Source organism: Seriola lalandi, unplaced genomic scaffold (genome assembly GCF_002814215.2).
Source record: "Seriola lalandi dorsalis isolate HSWRI2012SDOR001 ecotype SW California unplaced genomic scaffold, Sedor1 jcf7180002054338, whole genome shotgun sequence".
In the NCBI taxonomy this organism is placed as follows: domain Eukaryota; kingdom Metazoa; phylum Chordata; class Actinopteri; order Carangiformes; family Carangidae; genus Seriola; species Seriola lalandi.
In genome coordinates this window covers 258,242-278,633 of record NW_019524891.1, presented here as the reverse complement: position 1 = coordinate 278,633, position 20,392 = coordinate 258,242, and the positions used below count along the sequence as shown (strand labels likewise).

General features: G+C 40.7%; 1 protein-coding gene across 1 annotated transcript in view; it reads right to left on the bottom strand.

Annotated features, from left to right (window-relative positions):
- The window catches only part of dock10 (dedicator of cytokinesis 10), a 64,317-nt gene extending 53,746 nt beyond the window's left edge, over nucleotides 1–10,571 (bottom strand). The window contains exon 1 of the mRNA XM_087174328.1: nucleotides 10,293–10,571. Within this exon, the coding sequence (XP_087030454.1) occupies nucleotides 10,293–10,400 (108 nt within the window). The 5' untranslated portion in view covers nucleotides 10,401–10,571. The remainder of the gene's footprint in view (nucleotides 1–10,292) is intronic.
- Between the last annotated feature and the right edge of the window lie 9,821 nt (nucleotides 10,572–20,392).

The window sequence follows — 20,392 nt, the reverse complement described above, 5'->3', positions numbered from 1 at the left end:
AGATAAACAGCGGAGACTCACTGCTCCCGCCCCACAGGACGGCCTGTAAAACCACACTGTGCCATTTTGACACTATAGTTTTTTTTTTTGAAAAGATTAACAAACAATATAAAACATTACTTTGTGAGCTTTAGAGGCACTGATAGGAATATTTTGGTATGCGTACAGAGCCAAGCTAGCCATTTCAACCTGTTTGCATTCTTTATGCTAAGATAAGCTAACTGGCTACTAGTGGCTAACTGGCTACAATAATTCTCCTAGTATTTTCCACGTCAAACTAATCCTTAAAAAATCTCTGCGATATGTGTAAATTCACATCGGTAATGTTGGTCATTTGATAAACGTCTGTTTATTGTCCCGTCCTTACATGTGTAGTGTAAGAAAAAGATAATGTGCAAGAAAGTTACCACAGAAGAATATGTATTCTGATCCAGAATTTCACCAATTAAAGGACCAGTGTGCGGGATTCAGTGGCATCTAGTGGTGAGGTTGTAGATTGCACCCGAACTGAATACCCCTCCCCTTACACCTCCTTTTCCAAGTGTGTAGGAGAATCTACGGTGGCCTTAAAGTATTGTAAAAACGCAAAGAAAGTCCCTCTATAGGGCTGGTGCTTGATTTGTCCGATGGGGGCTACTGTTGAAGACATGGTGCAACGCAGGCCGGCTCTGTGGAAGAGGGGCCCACTCCCTATGTAGATATGAAGGGCTCATTCTAAGTTAACAACAGCACAACGATTTTTAGTTTCAGGTGATTATACACTAATGAAAACATAATTATGAATTTTATATTTCCATTTCTGCCAATAGACCCCCTAAATCCTCCACACTGGTCCTTTAAGCATGTTGATGACATGCTTTTTTCCAGCCAGTTATTTTGTGCTACTAAGTGTTATGTCTATGCACTGCCACTCAAGACAACTCATTATCTGTATGTGAAAACAATCTGTTCTATTTGTAACATGGACACCGACACTGCAGACATAATAATGTGCGAGCATGCATGTGCTTACCTTTATCTTGGTGCATATAAGTGGATGGATGTGCGTAACTGCAGTGGGTGCAAGTAGTGAAATATTAATAACAGCAGCTTGTTTCTGCCTCTTTCTGTTTTACTTTCTGATACCAGGGCAAAGAGGACAGACACGGTCAGATGGGATTATCTGTGGGTTGATCAAAGCTAACAGGGAACAGTTAGACAGGCTGAGTAGAGAGGGACAAAAAAGATCTTAGAGGATTTGACCATGTAAAAAAAACATAGCTCTGTTTTAACATTTATAGACTTTCAGGACAGTTTGTAGAAATTGTAGCATGCGTCACATTTTCTTTACATCCAGTCAAGTTTGTTGCTACATTAGATCAGTCTCATATTCTCTCTGCCTCACTCTGTCCACGGAGTGAAGACGGTTAATGAGGGAAAGTCCAAATCACGTATAGCTGCCACACAATGTGTATGAGTGTGTGTATGGATATAACAGGGTGAGGGCAGCAGGGCATGCGGGTCAGACGGTAATGGCAGTAGCATATTTAGGCCTCCTACTCTGGAATGCAGAGAGAGGGAGAGATACAAAACTGCAATTCACTCGCAGAGAGTCACTGGACTATTCTTAGTCCAGTATGTGAAGTGGACCCCCCCCCTCCCCCTCCCTTCCCCTTCAACCCCTCCCCGGGGGCCATGAACGGAGTCTGGATGGACGAGTGGACGGCGGTGTCTATTAAGGTACGGGGCAGGACGGCGAGGCCCCGATGGAGAGTTTGAGAGAAAGAGAGAGAGGATAAAAGTTAAGCTCCAGTGAGGCAAAGCCTGGTCAGCTCAGTCTGAATGGAGCAGTTCACTGGCTGTGAAGCCTCTCTCTCCAAAGAGCCTATTGTAAACGCACACTGGCACAATGCATGGAGCCCCGGGGACCTCACTCTCTCACTCTCTCTCTCCTCCTCCTCCTCTCATGTGACCTCTCACAAACACTGACATACAGACAGACAAATACTTTCTCTTTATCTAGTTTTCCTACCTAGACTAAACAGACTTTTTGTCTTCTAATACAATTCAACAACTGGCTGTCTGACACAATGCTACATGTATTTCAGAAGAAAAAAAAAAAAAAGAGTTTCCTGTGCTCACACCCAGCACGTACTTTACTGAGATCACTGTGCAGCATCACGCAGAGTTCAAACAGTGGGGGAATTCAGCAGGAGACAGTGTCACTAGTGACAGTGACAGGCTCAGATTTTTCTTTTTTTCTCTTTTCTCTTCGCTTTGCTTTTATTTCTCTGTCCTTTCTGAATGAGTCATTTAGAAGATGTGGAGAGACACACACCAAGGCCTGGCAGTGCACGGTCCTACTGTTATCGGGCAAACACGGCTGAGTCGTCTGCAGCTCAGTCATAACAAATGTCAAAGAGCTATTCATCTCCTCTAATCCCTTTCTCTATTCTCTTGTCTGCATGTCTAAACACACCGGTGACACAAGAAGCATTCACTCAAAAATAACAAGGAGTGAGAACTGAAGAGCCGTGCGAATGTTATCCAGTTGATTTTGAAGAAAGAATGAGGGAGTAGAAAGGAAGTGTAGGTAATTAGGGAATTCATGTGGCGATAGAAAGAGGCAAAGCAAGAAAAAAGGCAGAGAGGGAGCAGAGTGGAGGGAGGCAGAAGGTGAGAAGTGAAAATACAACAGGGGGAGAGGTAAGCAGAGGTAAACTGGAGGGAGGAACAGAGAGGGAGACGGTGCGGGGGGGGGTTAGAAAAGAGGAAAAGAAAAAGTATGTGTCACCCTGCTGAGGAAATCTCTAAAGTGATATGAACATGCATTTAAGTTGCAACACATGATGAAAGCGCCATCTCAGAAAGGCTGCAGACTGAGTCGTTCAGAGACACAAAATGCATGGTGTGTGTGTGTGTGTGATAGAGAGAGAGAGAGAGCATGACATCCTGTCCCACATGTGCACAAACACAATCTAGAAGGTGACAGATTCACAACCTGGCCTGACACATACAGAGTGCAAGATAGTCCATAAACAAACTGAGATGGAGAAGTGCACAAAAGGTGACACGCATGCAAGATAAGATAAAATAAAGTGGCTAAACTTCTCTATAGCTCCTAATAATCATTCTGTAGTCCTACTTTAATAGTTCCATTGCAATGTTACAGCCCAAAAGCTCCTTTCTTAATTGCTCTTGCTGGGGGAGTCTCTTTTCTCTCACAGGCTTATTTATACGGTTATTCAATCCAACTGTGGTATCTTTTCCAAAACCCCAACTTATGTAAGAGAATAACTGTATTGGCAGACAAAGAAATGTTGATTTGTGAAGCAGCTTTATATCCGAATCTATGGGAATTAAGATAAGTGCATAGCATTTCTATTTTCTTTCCTGAAGTGTTGTGAAACTAACTTTCCTGAAGAACTGGAACACTTACATGAACGTCTACAGGGACCTGAAAAGTTGCTAGCGTGCAAGCTTATGAATATAGCACACTGATACTCAGAATTGTATGCACACTCCAAACTGAGCTCTCTGAAGACACTGTGACATGTGCAAATACTGCACATGCAGGGCTAAACGTATTATGACACACATACAGTATAGACACACACGTCCATGCACATACAGGACAGAGTGTTTTGTAAGAGGACAAGTTAACTGCAGTAGAGCCTCAGTGCAGACTCCTCTGGGAAGGGAAACCGATCTACTGAATCTTTCTCTTCCTCTTCTCACCCTTCCTCCCTCATTTTCTCCCTGGTTTTCCCCCTCTTTATGGTCTAGCCTTCTAAAATGATAAGAGACTGGTGATGTCTGACCCAATTATAAGCTGGATTCTCACTCCAGCGGCACTCCTGTTCCTGTCCTACCTTTCCCTGTCCAGATGTAACAAGAGGCACGTGACAGAAATGACAGGATCAGTGCAGATCTCATTCAGCAGCTACAGCCAGTCTAAAAACCTCTCGAGAGCAAAGCAAAAGAGATAAATACAGGAAAACAATGGAGGTGATTAAAGGCGGAGTGGGTGTTCAGAAACTGGTTGGAGGAGGTGGGTTACAGATATAATTAAAAGAATAATTTTCATATAAGCAGCTATACAAACCAGCAAATTAATTTCTGAGGTGCAGTATCTTCTAAGATGTAGATGAGAGAGCGTGGGAACAGAAGAGCGATGGATGAGATGAAATAAGATACACTAGAGGGGAAAAAGTAGAGATATGCGAGGAGTGATTGGAGTGCTTCCTGTTAGAATTCCATCCTAAGTGACCTTTCTCTGTTGCCGTGGAAACGGAGACATAGCAGTGGGAGAGTAATTACTGGTAATCTGACCAGTTTCTCTCCTCTGAGACAATTGATTTTCAGCATTATCAATTTGACTAACTCGCATGACACGGGCCAATTAGTTGGTGTTGCATGCTGCCGGCCACTGATTAACCTGACACTCTCTTCTTGAAGCAGAGCAGTGCACTAGTCAAATCAAGATAAAACCAAGCTGACACAGATCTTATTCAGTTACAAACCCATGTGCATGCTACAGGGTTTTTCTAATGCAGCCTACGTGGTTGGTTGTTCAGAACAACCACATGTACCACACAGGCACAAACACGCAGACGTATTAGGCGACTATGCATGTATGTTGGACAAAAAGTCAGGTCAGCAGTCATTCACAATGCACTGCAGGCGGTCAACATGATGCGTCATGAGGAGAAAGTGGAGTCAGACTGACAGCGTGTCCCCCAACAGCCACACGCACACCACCAACATGTCGCTGGAACATGTCTACCCATAGTGCCCCCCCCCCTCCAAAAAAATGACTGCTTCACGCTGTCTGACACAAATTTTCGCTCCAGACAGACAGACATGCCCAGTAGTAGTATTTTAGTAGAAGAACAGACACACACAGAACATGACTAGTCTAAGCCCAGAAGGCTGAGGAATAAAGGCGGATGTACATACAGATTAACAGAGAGCAGAGAAAATGAAACTAATTTAATGAGACAAGACCAAAAACAGTCCAATTTCCAAGGAGAGGAGAAGAGAGGAGAGGAGAGGAGATCCTTAACAGATCTAGACAAATATCCCATCTTCTGTCCTCTCTTCCACGGAGTATAAAGTGAGATGAGTTGCATAACTGCTGGCATAAAGCTTGGGAGTGAGTGAAAAATAAAAAAAGAGCTAAAGAGAGGTGAGTGAAATAGTGTGTGAACACCCTTTTCAATATTTGCCTACACATAACATCTACTGTAAGTTTAGGGTCATATATTAAAAAAAAAGAAAAAGAAAGAAGAAATACAGGAAGGAAACGTGCTTCGACTTTAACCAAAGTGTGACATTCTTTCGATACGTTGCAGTGTGAGTGCGAGCGTATTCACTTTTTAGCGTTAAAGCCAAAGAACACACACAGTACTTACTCTCTGGGTACTTACAGGAGCGTGCACATAAGCACGGAGGTGAACCGCACTGGTAAAGGACCATACCAATGGGTTTTTTCACATTTAAGCCCATTAACTATAAGTCAAATATATTTTACATCACTGTCAACTTCTTTCCAAAGCAATCCACAAGTTCTTAAAGAGATTTCATACCTGATTTCTCTTGTTTATGGAGGAGAAAATACTTAAAAACCATTTTCATCTCAGTTACATAACTGTTTGCTGGGGCCTTTAGCTACCTCCAAAACAGTCAGCGGAGCCAATATAAGGCTGAAATGATTAGCAAAAGTGATCATTTAGTTGACCAACAGAAATGGATTAATTGTTTAGTTATTTTTCAAGTAAAAGTGGCAGATTATTTTGGGACATGCAACTTTTCAGGTTTTGCATTATTGTACGTTTTATTATACATCCTTGTGAATTGAATACTTCTGGCTTTTGGACTGTTGGTCAGATAAAACAAGAAATTTCAAGTTACCTTGGCTTCTTGACAATTTTGATGTGCATTTTTCACTATTCTGATATTTCATATACCTAACAGTCAATCGATCAAATGAAAAAGGCAACTGGCAGATGATTAATCGATAATGAAGTGTGAGTTAGTTGCAGCCAGAGCCAGTATGATATGACAATCAATGGTAGAAACTTGAAGCTTGCTTGAAGTAGTCAATGACATTAAACAGTTAGTAAGCTTAATTCGTGGAAAACAGTCAGCAGCAGCAATGTAGAGTTTCTAAAGTGATTTGAAATTAATGAGCTAAATCACTAGAAGAAAAACACTGATATTATTATTGTGCACATTGAAGGATTACAGGACCATCTCTATGACTGGACAACAGACACTGGTTAGCAACAAAATGGAAAATTCACAGAAAATGCCTTGGAGGCTGGTATTGGACACCAAAAATAGTCAATATGTGATCAGGCATGAAGCTGGTAGTACCATAAGGGCACCAAGGATGCCAAAGGCAAGGAGTGGAATTATCTGCCAAAGGAAAGACAGGACCATGGCAATATAACACCAAAAACTGGATGCCGTGTGGAAAGGCATGAGCATGCATATGGCCTAAAGGAACGAGCGCTGGTGACTGCATACAAGCAACCCTGTGCTACTGGGTAAATAGACTCTGAGCTACAGTGGGATGCCAGGGTGGGCATGTTGGCCCCAATCTCTGGCTGTGTGGTTAGTGTGGCTGGCATCCTCGAGGCATGGTATGACATGTGGTTCATCCCAGCAGGATGCCAGACTCACAACAAGAATGACACTTGTGTCTACACTGCTGTGCTGCTCACTTGTGCTGAGAGTCATGATAAACACACTCATTGTGGTGCCAAAAATCAGCCGAGGTTGGTCTAAAATATAGTGGATTTTGTTGTGAATGTTAATGCTATTCTACTGTATCTTAAGGATCCATTGTTATTTGGGTGTACAGGAGCTCAGAGGCCAGAAAAGATGTAAGGGAAAACATCCCATGGTAACTGAAACAACATGTACTTTCTAAAAAACAAAACTCAACCACCATTACATCCTTCATTCTTGTAACTATCTACCCTTCCATGCGCCCTGCATATTTGAGGATGGGTGGGCTGACCACTATGAGAAACAGTGAAGCAGTCAGAAAGCAGTGATTGCTTTCACAGAGCAGTTCATCAGAGGAAAATGCAGCGTGCACCGGGGGGATTTACCAGGTATCACGTATGCTACACACTCATGAATACATGCAGACATTCTCACACTCACACTCACACTCACACTCACACACACACACACACACACACACACACACACACACACACACACACACACACACTTCAGAAACTGATCTAACCTGACTTGGGACCCATGCAGAGCAGTGAGAAAGACACACAGAGGAAAACAGTGTCAGAAGTGACTCAAATACAGAAGAGACGGTGAAGGCATGGAGAGATGGGGAGTGAGGGGGGGTGGGGGGTGGTGTTAAGTGAATGAGGAAAACTGGCTACTATGACAAGAGAGAGGGGGTCAGTGATGGAGAGAAAAGAGGCTCACGCTTCACTGAATGTTACGCCATAGGGCCTGATTCTGCTGACCTGGTTTCTTTCACCAACAAAGGCTGTGCATTAACACGCTCACAAAAACGTCCACAAACACATGCAACACAGCGCCTATGGACATTTACACACCCACTTAACCTGTGCACACGCGTGTTATACCAACGCACTGACACACATGCTGACTCCTCTATCAGGCTTCCCCCTTCTCCACATTCCTACATCATATCTGTACATACCATAGAAAGACTTCAAGTAATTTATTTATGACTCTTTGTCATCATTACTTTTTCAAGATATAGGAAGAAAATGAGACTAGTCAGTGAGTCTCTTGCACTGGAGAATGACAAAGACAAAAAAGCTGAGGTCTTTGCACACACTGATGTAGATCAGATTATTAGTCATGGTTTCAATTTCAGTTCTCACTTTTGGTAAATGGCACCTCACATTTGAGTTGGGTGTTCTGGTAATTCCTGCATCAAGGAGGGAAATATAACAACATACACGATATGGGTTTGTCAAAAATCAGGGACTTTTTCATACTCGTTACACTACGATATTCATGCCTAAATATGGCTGGCTGTACTAGGCCTCAATGAGCAATGTTGCAAATTAATAAGCAGGTTTACTTTATGGCAATATTGGAGTTTCATATGATATTTGCACCAGTGTGGTAACTTCATTCGATCAATATGGTTACTTTAACCATTAACTATTTCTCAACTGATTTTCCAGAAGATGTTTTACACCAAGATATATATCGATATCATGGTATAAAATTACATATACCAAGATAAAACATTCACGATCATAACTTAAGGCAAAAAACCCTTGAGCACTTGTACAACACAACTGGTATCTGTAGAAATATATCTCGAACATCAGAACTTGTTTTTGTAGAAAATGTTCTTTTTTAGAGATGTAGTCGGATTGTTTTTCTGAAGCATACACAACTCCACCTGAACTTCAACATGTTCCGCATCTAAAAATATAACTTTTTTCACCACAGACATATTGGAAAAGTACAGGTGTTACTAATACTAACATTAACAATGGCTCTGTTCTTTTAAAGTGTCCCACTAAGCTGTATTATAGTGACACTAAGCCAGCATGCATAATACCTGGACACTGAAGCATCATTTACACATGTGCTTTCCCTACTGTGACATCTCAAAATGTAAAACAGTGCTGTGCATGACTAATGGATGGGGGCTTTAATGACGAATACAAATATGTTGACAAATTTGCTTGTGAACTACGTGCATCATGATTGTACTTTTTTTGCTTGAAAACAACAGGCTAAGCGTGTGACTTCAGCTCTAGTGCTTTTTGGCAAGGCAATTGTTACTGCAGTGCAACACTGTGTATCAGTGTCCTACATGATACAACACAAGGTGACTCGCCAGTCAATTCATACATCCAATAAAGGAATCAATATGCACTGCTCTGTTTTACTCCATTTGGGGACATGACAAATGCATACTGTCAGTAAACCTGATTTTACTTTTAGAGCTCATGCTATTATGAATATTGTATCCTGTTGTATTCTGCTGACCCAGTGTCAGTAGTAACATCTGGCTGCTTATAGAAAATGTCTATTTTCCGATGAGAAGCACACTGGAAAAGCAAGGTTTCATTCACTGTGCTTCTCTGTTCAGTTCTTTTCCATTTTAATCCTATCTTCTGCCATGCACCCCGTTAGAAATGCTGTGAGTGAGATTACATTTTCCCTCTTTATTCCAATCAATTCCCACTACGCTCTGTTCTGCGTGTGTCCCACTGACACACTAACACCAGAGTGAAGAGGATGTAGAGTAGCAGCAAAGATACTCAAGTGGAGTGACCTTTCTCTATGCTAATCTCTACAGAATGGACAAACACACAGACACACAGACAGACAAACAGACACACACACACACACACGCACACACACACACACACAAAATGTAAGGTAGAGGATTTGTCCTCTGCCAGATGAATCAAAAGGACATCATCAGTACAATCAGAACACAAATCCCTCTCCTTGTGTGTGTTTGTGCGTGTGGCTGGTTTTTTTCCTGGCTTACCCCTCCTCCCACTATTTTATGTGTCAATCAGACTCTCTCATTATGAGGCGTGACACACCCACTGAAGCCTCTCTTTCACGTTTCATGATATTAAAATAGCCATGATAATATAATTAGTTGTAAATCAAGCACAGTGGTCGAATGAATCCCCCTCTTTTCCCTTTCTCTGTCCCTCCCTCCATCTTCCCTTGGTGTTTCTGTGCACCGCTGGGCAGATGTAAACCGCTGGCTGTGTGATACCGCATCCTACTACCCTACTACCAAGCCGCTATTTACTGCATTTCATTCACTTCATCCAGCCACACTGAAATAAACTCCAACCCACAGGGGAATATGATAGGCTCTACGACTTTATAGCCACATTACCAGCCAATAAGCGGCTTCTTTCCAATACCCACTGGAAAGAAATGTGGCGATTCCTTAGCCTACAAAGCGTTTTAGCCATTTAAATGTATTGAATTGTTCCCCCTTGCAGGATCAATAGGCTGAACAGCACTGCTGCACTGTGCTGCAAGTGTTCATCCACTGCAAAGAAAGATGCAACATGAATGTCAATGTCAGGTCTGCTACAGCTACAATGCAGCGGTGCGGTGTGTCTAACAGAGGCTGGTACATGATACCACCAAATCTAATGCTTTTTGGGGTCACAAAGCAGTAAAAGCCCAGAGAAGCAAAAAACAAACACACAAAAAAAAAGCAAAAAAAAAAAGCTCTGGGCCCACAGGTGGTGATGCGTTTTGACTACCACCATGTTTTTACAATTCATGCGGGTCTTACTCACCGTCACTGCGGAGTGTCTGACTGCGTTGCACGCTGTCTGCCGTATCTCCGCCGCGCTCCCCGGTTTCAGCAGGTTCTTGGTGAATCTCCGGGTCGATTCGGCTGCCATCTCCTCATCTGAGCGGCCACCGAGCACAATTCAGCCTGGTAATTTCTGCTGCAGTCAGACCTGGCCCTCACTCCTAACATGAGCCGACCGAGCTGTGTTTACACACACACACACATACACGGAGATACTCACACACAAGCTTCACACACACACACTCACACACGCACACACACACAATTGGTTCACGCACGTAGAGCGCGGAGTGCAGAGAGGATGCCAGTGAGCCGAGATTGGTGTCAACTTTCAAAGTTAAATACTGTATTTCCGATTTTGACTTTCAAATTAAAATACATTTTACGAACCAACCTGTAATGGAACATTGAGTAAGAGTGGTGCGTTTATTTTGAAGGCAAAAAGCACCAATTCCAGTGTAATTCGTCTATGACGTCTTTTGTCAACTTGATGTGTCGTAGGAAGAAAATAATTTTCACAGTTCTGCAAATGAATTTCACTTTCATGAAGCCAAATTCATATGTGCTTCAATATATTAAAAGTTGATGTATCATTGTAGTCTATAGACATTTATTCAATATTCGGCTGCCTGAAACTTGATGTGACCAGGGTATTTCAGTCTATACTGTATTCATCATGCATCTCAAGGGGAGCTCTGAAATGTCAACTACTCATCAGCAGTCCAGTCACGATCAAGGGAAGATGGAGCAGCTTTTACAGTAGACTTTACTAGATGTGGGAGAGACACAGACCAACAGCGACACCTGGCGGTAGGAAAGAGTTTTTACTTCCCTATCATCACAGTTACTTGTGAAGAGAGGTCTGCCGTTCCCAGGGGTGGACAAGTATTCAGATCTTTTACTTAAGTAAAAGTACTAAAACCATACTATGAAAATACCCCACTACTTAAAAATCCTTATATCCTTACTTTTACTTAAAATCATATATTATCAGCAAAATGTACTTAAAAGTATCAAAAGTAAAAGTAATAATGTGATTTATTATCATATACGTTTTTGGATTAATATTACCACTGCATATGCATATTGCATTTTAGTACTATGGATGTTTAAGGTTGAGCTAATTTGAACTACTTCATTTACTGTTGGGTATAGCTTAATCTACAGAAATGCATCATATTCTATAAGATCATCATATGTATGTACAGTCACTGTCCTGTGAGAACTATGTGGGCCTAATTCTAAAAAGTTAACTTTTCATGAGCTCAGAAAAACAGCCCAGATTTCATCTTTGTTCCAGCTACTTCCAGTTTGTTTATCTTAAGAAGTAGGAGAATTTTCTCAACCCATGAAGGATCATGTTGCATGTTTTTCACAGGACAATAGGGTATGAAAAATTGTTATCTGAAAAGTAACTAGTAACTAAAGCTGTCAGACAAATGAGGTGGAGTAGTGGAAATACTCAAGTAATGTTGGGATCCAAGTGATTCCCAAATGGCAATGTTTTTTGTTTGTTTGTTTTTGTTTTTTTGCTTTTTTTGGTGTCTATGTGTTGTTCTTGTCTGTTAATCTGATTATCTGATTTGCATTTTGTAATTTGTATTGGTGTAATGTAACATTGAGTGTGTTACCTGTAGCCTGTAAACCGAAAATAAATAATCATATATAAATGATTCAAGTCTCTCAAATTTGTAATTAAGTACATTACTTGAATGAATGTACTTAGTTGCATTCCACCACTGATTATTCCTGTCAGAGAGAACAACAAACTACAAGCTTGAGTACATATAGTTTGTTCAACAGCTTGTAATTTACAGGCTTGTAAGAGTTATAATATGGAATTGCTGGATTACAGTTGTTAATGTTGGCCCTCAATGAGCGAAATAATGCAGATGGATAATCTTATAATCTTTTTTAAAATAGTCCATCACAAAAATTGCTCTGACGAAACAGTATTTATCATCAGTTTCTCAAACAATACATTAATGTTTTGCCTCCCCCTTGTGTACATAAGGAGCATTGCAAAAAAAAGAAAAGAAAAGAAAAAAACCTCAAAGCTGACACTTCAATGTGTATCATAGAGGTGAACAGGACTTTAAAAACTCCAGAAACAATGTTGTGGCTACAAGAAAATGAGAATGCCTAATATGAGATGGGGATGATCTGGTCCCTCAATGCTAAATTTACTTTTTTCCAGAACCAAGGCAAACCATGACTATCCCAAATAGCTACAACTGGCATTTTAATAAAAATACCTAATCATTTTTTTTCTTTTTTTTTTTGTCACATAACACTTTCTTATTTTTCTGTCATGTCTCCCTCATTTTTCGTGAAAAGAGACATGCAGTGAGTAAAATAGCGCCTCTTTGGGATGTAACAAGTGATAATGTGAGTCATGTTGAGTGGTCAAAGTTGATATTGCACTATTTCAGTCGAGGCAATCGTGGCAAGCCTCCTGGAGGGAAGGAGGATGAAGTTAACTGGATCCTAAATGTATTAAATGTATCAAACTATAGCTACATGCAGCAATGTTGGGGTCCAGCAGCCCAGCAAGCCAGAGTTGCCAGGGTAACACAATATCATTATGTCAAGGGCATGGTTGTTAGCACTCACAGCAAGTTTCTTGATTAAAGATTGGTTGAGATGTGACTTGATTTCTTGTTTGGCACCCTTGCTCCCAATTTTGATTGACTCTGATGGATGAGTGCTTTTGCAAATCAAAAAGCCAACAAGTAGTTTTGTCAGGCTTGGTTTGAAGAACATCTATGTCCATTTTGGTAAAGACCAGACACAAGATCTTTGATTTGAAATCACACGAATAAACCAATATAAGGGAAATCTAATTTCTCTTCCGGTTTGGCCGCTTTGCTACCATCTCTAATTGGCTGTGACAGCTGAATGCTTTCAAAAACCAAAAGATGTGATGACTTTTCAATTAAGTTGACATAAGTTGCCATATGCCTCGGCTCAACCTTGGGTCCTTCTATGGAATTACCAGACAATTTAGATTTTTAGGCAAACGCATCAACAGTTACAAGGCAAAATACAAACCTATTGCAGGGTCCTCTACATTTCAGGGCACCATGTCTTGAGCCACTTCCTGATGGGGTCCTAAGTCCATATACGAAATGTAGTTTTTATAGCTGAAGATCATCTGTGCCACTTTTAGTAAAGTTTGGACAAAATTTGTCTGAGGAGTGGCGGAAAAACACTTATACATAAAATCCAAGATGGCGGAAAATCCAAGATGGCGGGAAATTGATGTCATATGGGTCGTTGCACTAGGACGGAATTCAATACAATAGTATTTCATTTTTGAAAATGGGGCGTAAGGTTCAAAAGTTACATGTGTGAACGCACCTCCAACTTTGACCTGTTGGTGGCGCTAGAGCGCTTAAGACACAGACATGAAACTTGGCGAAAAGCATCACGGGAGTGTCCCTAATCAGTGTGCCAAATTTCAAAACTTTTACCATACGATTTGACTGCCATAAACTCCAAAGGCAGAAGAAAAATATGGAGAAGAAAAGGTAGACACATACAGTTAACTAATGCGGCTACTCTCATGATGTTATCAAACAGTGAATGGACAGTTCTGTGTGGATAAACCTCTGAAGTGACTGGTGCCAGTCATACCCTGGTCTTACAAACGAAAGAAAGTGAACATTTAAGCTAACAACAGTTAGTTTACTCATTAGTTTCCCAGTGTTGCTAATAATAGTAGCTACCTTGCTGAAATACCAGTTGGCTTGCAGCGATGGATAGAGAAGACCTGCTGTAAATAAACCAACAAAATGACGGTCACAGGACAAGTGGATATGAATGACATGGACACTTAATATCCAGGAAATGACTGCAGCGTCAAAAACGGTGAGTCAGATACACCATTTGTCTTACTCTGTCTCTTTTCTTGTTTCTAGCTGGTGGTTAAATGCCTCTACTTGGTTGTCTGTGTTTTTGGAATTCCTTGCTGTGTTCTTGTTGTCATTATTATTAAATATCCAGTCACCCGTTGACTGTGTGCAAAACGTCTGCGAGTTGCTGATGGCAATTTCTTCAATTTTTTTTTTTAAAGCTGAAGTGTAGCCGCTTCAGTAACAAGCTAGAATATTGCTGGCCGTATAGGCTGTGTTTTGTATGGTAGACATGCAGTATATGATAATAGTAAGTCATGTATCTGATACATGCATTGATACTTTTAGATCTGTCAATGTTTACAGTGTGTCGTCCTTCAGTATTCAATATGTTTTTGTATGCCAAGAAGATAAATTGTGTAAGTCACGTATCTTTGATATGTGCATTGGTTTTTGATATGATTACATATCTGTTGTCTCAATTTCCCCAAGTTTACAAATAGATTGTTATGCATTATGCATTCTGTTGTATTATACCACTATGGAACAGTACTCTGAATTTATGAACTTGGTTTTGAAATGACACAGTATACTACTTTATACCTTAGATGACCTGTCTGACTTTGCTTTTGGGTCACTATGCTCCTAAAACAAGTGCTCACTTTCAAAGTTGATTTACCTGGCACCTCTAAAAGAACAACTGTGGCTCCAGTCTGGCTTGTGGGGTTTTCACTGCCACTTTGCCACCACAGTATGGGCCCTTGGGCACATATGTGTGAAAGAACACTGTTTTTCTGCCTACCTACCTACCTACCTACCTACCTACCTACCTACCTACCTACCTACCTACCTACCTACCTCCCACCCTCACAAATCACAAATCACGACAGTGTCATGTTGATGGCTTTTTTCTTCAAATTGTTGTATTTCATTGGGGTTCTGAATGAACCCTTTGACTTTGCAGCAGTAATTATTAATAATGGGGATCATCAGTCTCTTCACACAGATCCCTTGAGCAACATCTTACACATATGAAGATACGTAATGGTTAGTTGCACAGATAATCATGTATTTGATGGCTCGAATATGAGGTCAAAGTCACTTGCAAAGATAAATATGATATACCAACTTTGATCTCTAGGTGGCAGTAACACATCAGGCATTGCCTTAGATGAGTTTGTGCATTTAACCAGAACAAAAGCCTCAGCTCCAGGAGCTCATAAATAAAAATTTGACACAGTACAACATGCCTATAACAAATTTTGTTGTGGTCTATCTTGGCCAGGACAGTCTGCATTTGCAGAGACTGTTGCAATAACGAATATGGTGGAAGTTATCACCGAAAATGTGATTATCGTCCCTGCAGGCAGCTCCAACACAAGGACAGGAGTAACATGGCCATAACATGCCTGGCCAGATCATAAAAGCATTTCTGTGGTGGAGACATCTGAAACAACTTATGCTCATGTTGTCCAACAAAGCATTATCAAAATCTGGTATATCATTATCATTTGGTTATAAAAGACTAACTTTGACACTAGACACATAATCAAGACTGAAATTCCTACTCAAGTAAGAGAATCTGATGCGTCACAGATTACAGCATATCAGCTGTTACATCAGTTTTGTTTTGGTGCATTCACCATAGCATTTCACGCAGGCTCAAGAGTGGTGCTGACGACTAGCCTCCACCAATCGACGTACCTTTTGGTACAATTTGGAAGATACCTGTGAAATTGTCCTACATTGTTGTCTCTTCTTAACTGGTTAGTTATAGCCATGCATGACTGCTGTGTGCAGTCACTGGGACAAAGCTAGCTGTGATGGTCAGTGAAAGTATGTAGGCAGGCTGCTCTCCATTTTGATTAGTAGTTTGGTAATTAGTAAATTAATGTGATTATTTGCTTCAAGAAGTAAAATATTAATGATTGATTGTGTGCGATTAATTGGGTTTTCCAAGTGACTTGCCCAACATTGCTGCTCTGCGGGCAAATAAGCCCCCTTTAGCACTAGTATGTATAACAAATAAAGTGGCCACAGAATGCAGAAATACAATTTGGAAACATGACAAAATCTTGTGCGTTCTGACAGACATCTAGGCTCACCTCAGAGCTGCAGACAGAGGCAGCCAGATGTGGATATAAAAGGGGGAATGGAGGCAAAAAAGCAGAAATAAAGAGGACAAGTAAAGTAGTCAAGAAAGAAGTGCTGGTGTACTCATAAATGATAAATTAATCTCATAATGCGTCAGCCAGACAGTTATGAATGCACTGTGAGTCCTACCCTAATCCCAACTCTGTATGGCTGACAGTAAAGGTTAACTGAGAGGTGAAAGTGAAATGCAGGATATGGAAAAGAGAAAACTGAGCAGCCAAGACAGAAAAAAGGGAGTGAAGAGGGTTGGTGAAATGCTGGATCTCTTCAGGCAGGGGTTGGACATAGTGCAGCTTTACGCAGCCTATTTTTCTTGTCAAGTCCTCAGATTCAATAACAAGATCGCACTCTCCAGCATCCACAGGTTCCTCAATTCAAGACTATCTTGAGGACAGAAGAAAGAAAAAGACCATTTGAAACCATTAGGGAGAGCAACAGGATCATATTTCTGCAGGCCAGGCTTTGCCAGAGTGTCTAATTCTAATTTCCTCTTTCACGAGCTCACACAAAAGGAGTGTATGTCCATCTGCTGTAAGCTCCCCCAGTGGGGAAAAAAAGAAGAATAGTGTGTGTAGGTGCCTGGGTCTGATGCTTGCGTGTGTGTGTGTGTGTGTGTGTGTGTGTGTGTGTGTGTGTGTGTGTGTGTGTGTGTGTGTGTGTGAGAGATGCATTAAAAGATGTGAATACGATGTGTAGGAGAGTAAGTTACTGGACTTGTGTAAGATTGAGAGAGTATGGGAAATGGGAGCTTTTGTCAGGAGAGGACAAGCTGATGGTGGATATACAACCACAGAGAGAGTTAGGTGGAGGGAGACATGCAGTGATATTAAAAAAGTGGGTGGAGGGACAAAAAATGGAGGGAAATGAAAACAGGACATTTGCAAATAATATATGGATAGTTAAGGTATTTGAACATATGGGTCTGCAACTGTGGACGAGAATGTCAAGGGGAAAATCCACTGTATAGCTGAATTTCTCAACATCTCAGGCAGTTAAGTCAATAGATATGAACCTTTACAACCCAAACCAAACCCAGAACCAGCAGACAAGCTGGAGTTTATGATACTTTGAAGAATCAAAGACATGAGCTGCTTAAATGTAATGTTTTATTAACCTCTTCCATTCAAATGAACTTTTCACTTCTTCTTCACATATGCAACATGAACCTTGGCTTTATTTGTCAAGGCACTCTTGAGGATCACATTCGACCTCCAACTCATACATTAGAGCAGCTCCAGCATTTGTGTCTTCATCACGGAGACAATCTTAACTCTTGAGGTTTTGAAGAGTCTGAGTACACAAACTGTGTAAATATGTTAGTTTATCACTCCTGGCATATCCTGGCATTGCAAAGCAGCCATCACATGCAAATGCTGTAAACAGAAGTAAGTTGATATGGTTGATGTGTCAGCTCATAAGGAGCCTGTTGTAATGCCACCCAGTTATAAAATGTACAGTTTGGAATTCCTTCCAAACCTCAGTTGTTTCGTAAATTATACAGGCTAACAGAATCAGTCTTTGCATCTGCACAGTGTATTTACACACACATGGCCTTACACACACGTGTGAGGAGGTGGACTGCAAATATTTTAAGATAACAAGCAAATAAGAGAGGCAAAGGAATGAAAAAAAAAAGAAATGGTACTGCATATTATCCATAAATGCCAAACACAAACAGACACATTTGTTTGATGTTTCATATAATGCTGTTCAATACTTATTGGCAAAAAAAAAAATGCACTTCCATGTACCAAAACTTCCAAGTACCAAAAGTTTTCATTGTAGCGATGCAACAGCCAGAGCCAGAGGCATATTATTTTCAGGTTGTCCGTCCCATTCTCGTGGACACGATATCTCAGTAACGCCTTGATGGAACTTCAAATTTTGCACAAACATTCACTAGGACTCAAGGATGAACTGATTAGACTTTTGTAATCAAAGGTCAAGGTGACCTCACAAACGTGGTTTTAGCTATGTGAACACAATATCTCCATAACGCCTTGAGGGAATTTCTTCAAATTTGGTGCAAACAATAAATACAAATAATTCTAGTTTAGGTATATTTCTTGTGCAATGTTTCAAAAATTTCCCATCATTTAGTAAAGGTACCAAAACTCAAAGATAGTATTGATTTTTTTTAAATGATTTATCTGCCAAATAACTTGTTATCATTAGTGACAAACTAGTAGAAATTTGAATTTGAATTTCCTTGTCATCAGCTCACATGTTTTGTCCAACCAACCATGAGTGCAAAACAATTTACCATCATATAAGACAAAGAAAAGCAGCAAATCGTCATATTTGAGAAGGTAGAATTTGAGAATATTTTGCATTTTTGCTTTAAAAACTTTATATGATTACTAACTAATTGATCAATTGACTCATCATTTTACCTTTACTGTAATGCTACACGTCAAATCAGGTATAGATTAATTGACACTAAATGGATGACATATATTTTGTCATGTACATTGATCCTTTTGTGTAAATGTGTTTCCTCACTGTGCACGTGTTGATGAATATCTCACTATCACTTCTACATCTGCAAAAGGGCAATACTTGCTCTCTTGACTGTTGTAATCCTCTAGTTTTTCTTTCTCTATATTTTAGTTCTTCTTTGTGTTTCTACAGACTTGATTTTTACAAAGTCAACCAGGCATGTGCAGCGTCACTCTAAGTAGAACGTAGACTCCCAAATAGATGACATACCTGTCTGTATTTGTTCTGTACCCTTACTTTCTAGCTTTTCTTTGTGTTCTTTAATAAATGAATAGTTTTCGTCCTCTCTCATCCCTCTCTCATTCACACACTGTGTTTTCTGCATGTGTGTGCGAGTGTGCCCATGTGTCTGTGTGTGTGTGTTAGTGTTGGAGAAGAGTGTCTGGCGCCTGGGGTGAAATCAGGCAGATAAAAGGCAGTGATGAGGTCTGGATCCTCAGCATCCTGACAGCTGTAGATTAAATTAAAGAACTTCTGACAAATCAAACAGATTTCTCTCTCTATCTCTCCCTCTCTTTCTCTCCAACTCTCTCACTCTCCCTCCTCACCCCTAGAGCCCTCATCAGGCGAGCTGGGTGCGGAACTTGAAACAAAATGGATTTCATCTTTAAGGGCTTGGGCAGGCTTTGAAACAGCACCAGCTGCCGGGCCGACTCGTCTCTCTTTCTTTCTCTTTTGGACTCATTGGCTTGCCTTTTTTTCCAGATACTTCAACAAACTTGAGCCATATTGTGACAGATAAAGGTAGAACATCAGTACTTCAAACCCCGACAGTAATTGAGAGATGAAACAGACACATTTTCCAGGTTCTGAGAGGCCCGCTCCGATCAACACATCAAACGCTCCCACTCGGGATTCCAGGGAATGGCAGAGAGCGGCGCTCCACTCCCATTGGATCTAAATGCTGCTGTAATAAGATGTTAGTAGTTTCTAATGTGGTCTATTGGCAGTTAAACCCACTCTGATATGAAAATACAAGTCAAATAGGCCCACTGCTGATCCTGGTGAAGCACACACATGCACACACAGACACACTCAAAAAATAGCTACTGCCATCATGAAAATGTGCCTGTCATTGAAATATTGCACCCTAATGTGTGTGGTCCTCATGTGATTGCCACTCTAACATTACACAGATTAATAATGGAAGCCTAATTCAGACACATGCTGTCTCACAAAGGGAGACCTGACACCTGTGTCAAAAAAGGTTTTTTTTTCTTGATACTGCTTTAGCATATCGAATCTTGTGTATCAACTGTAGCTTTTATCTTTGCATAAAGCATTTTAACTGTCGTTACAACAGTTCCACATGGTTTTCCATGGACGTCCGCTAGTGACATGCATTTAGAAATGACAAATGATGTAGTTTAGACTAACTTTATATAGTAGTAGCAGACGAGTTACAGATACAGCAGATGCATTTATTCAATGTGGATTTCACTTTGCTGCTTGTCTGATGAGCCTAGAAAGAGGGCTAACACAATATTAACCTGCTGAATATTTTCACATCTAGTCATTTTGTTTATAAAATGTCAGCACATAGTGAAAAATGCCCTCTCTCACCTCCTCATCT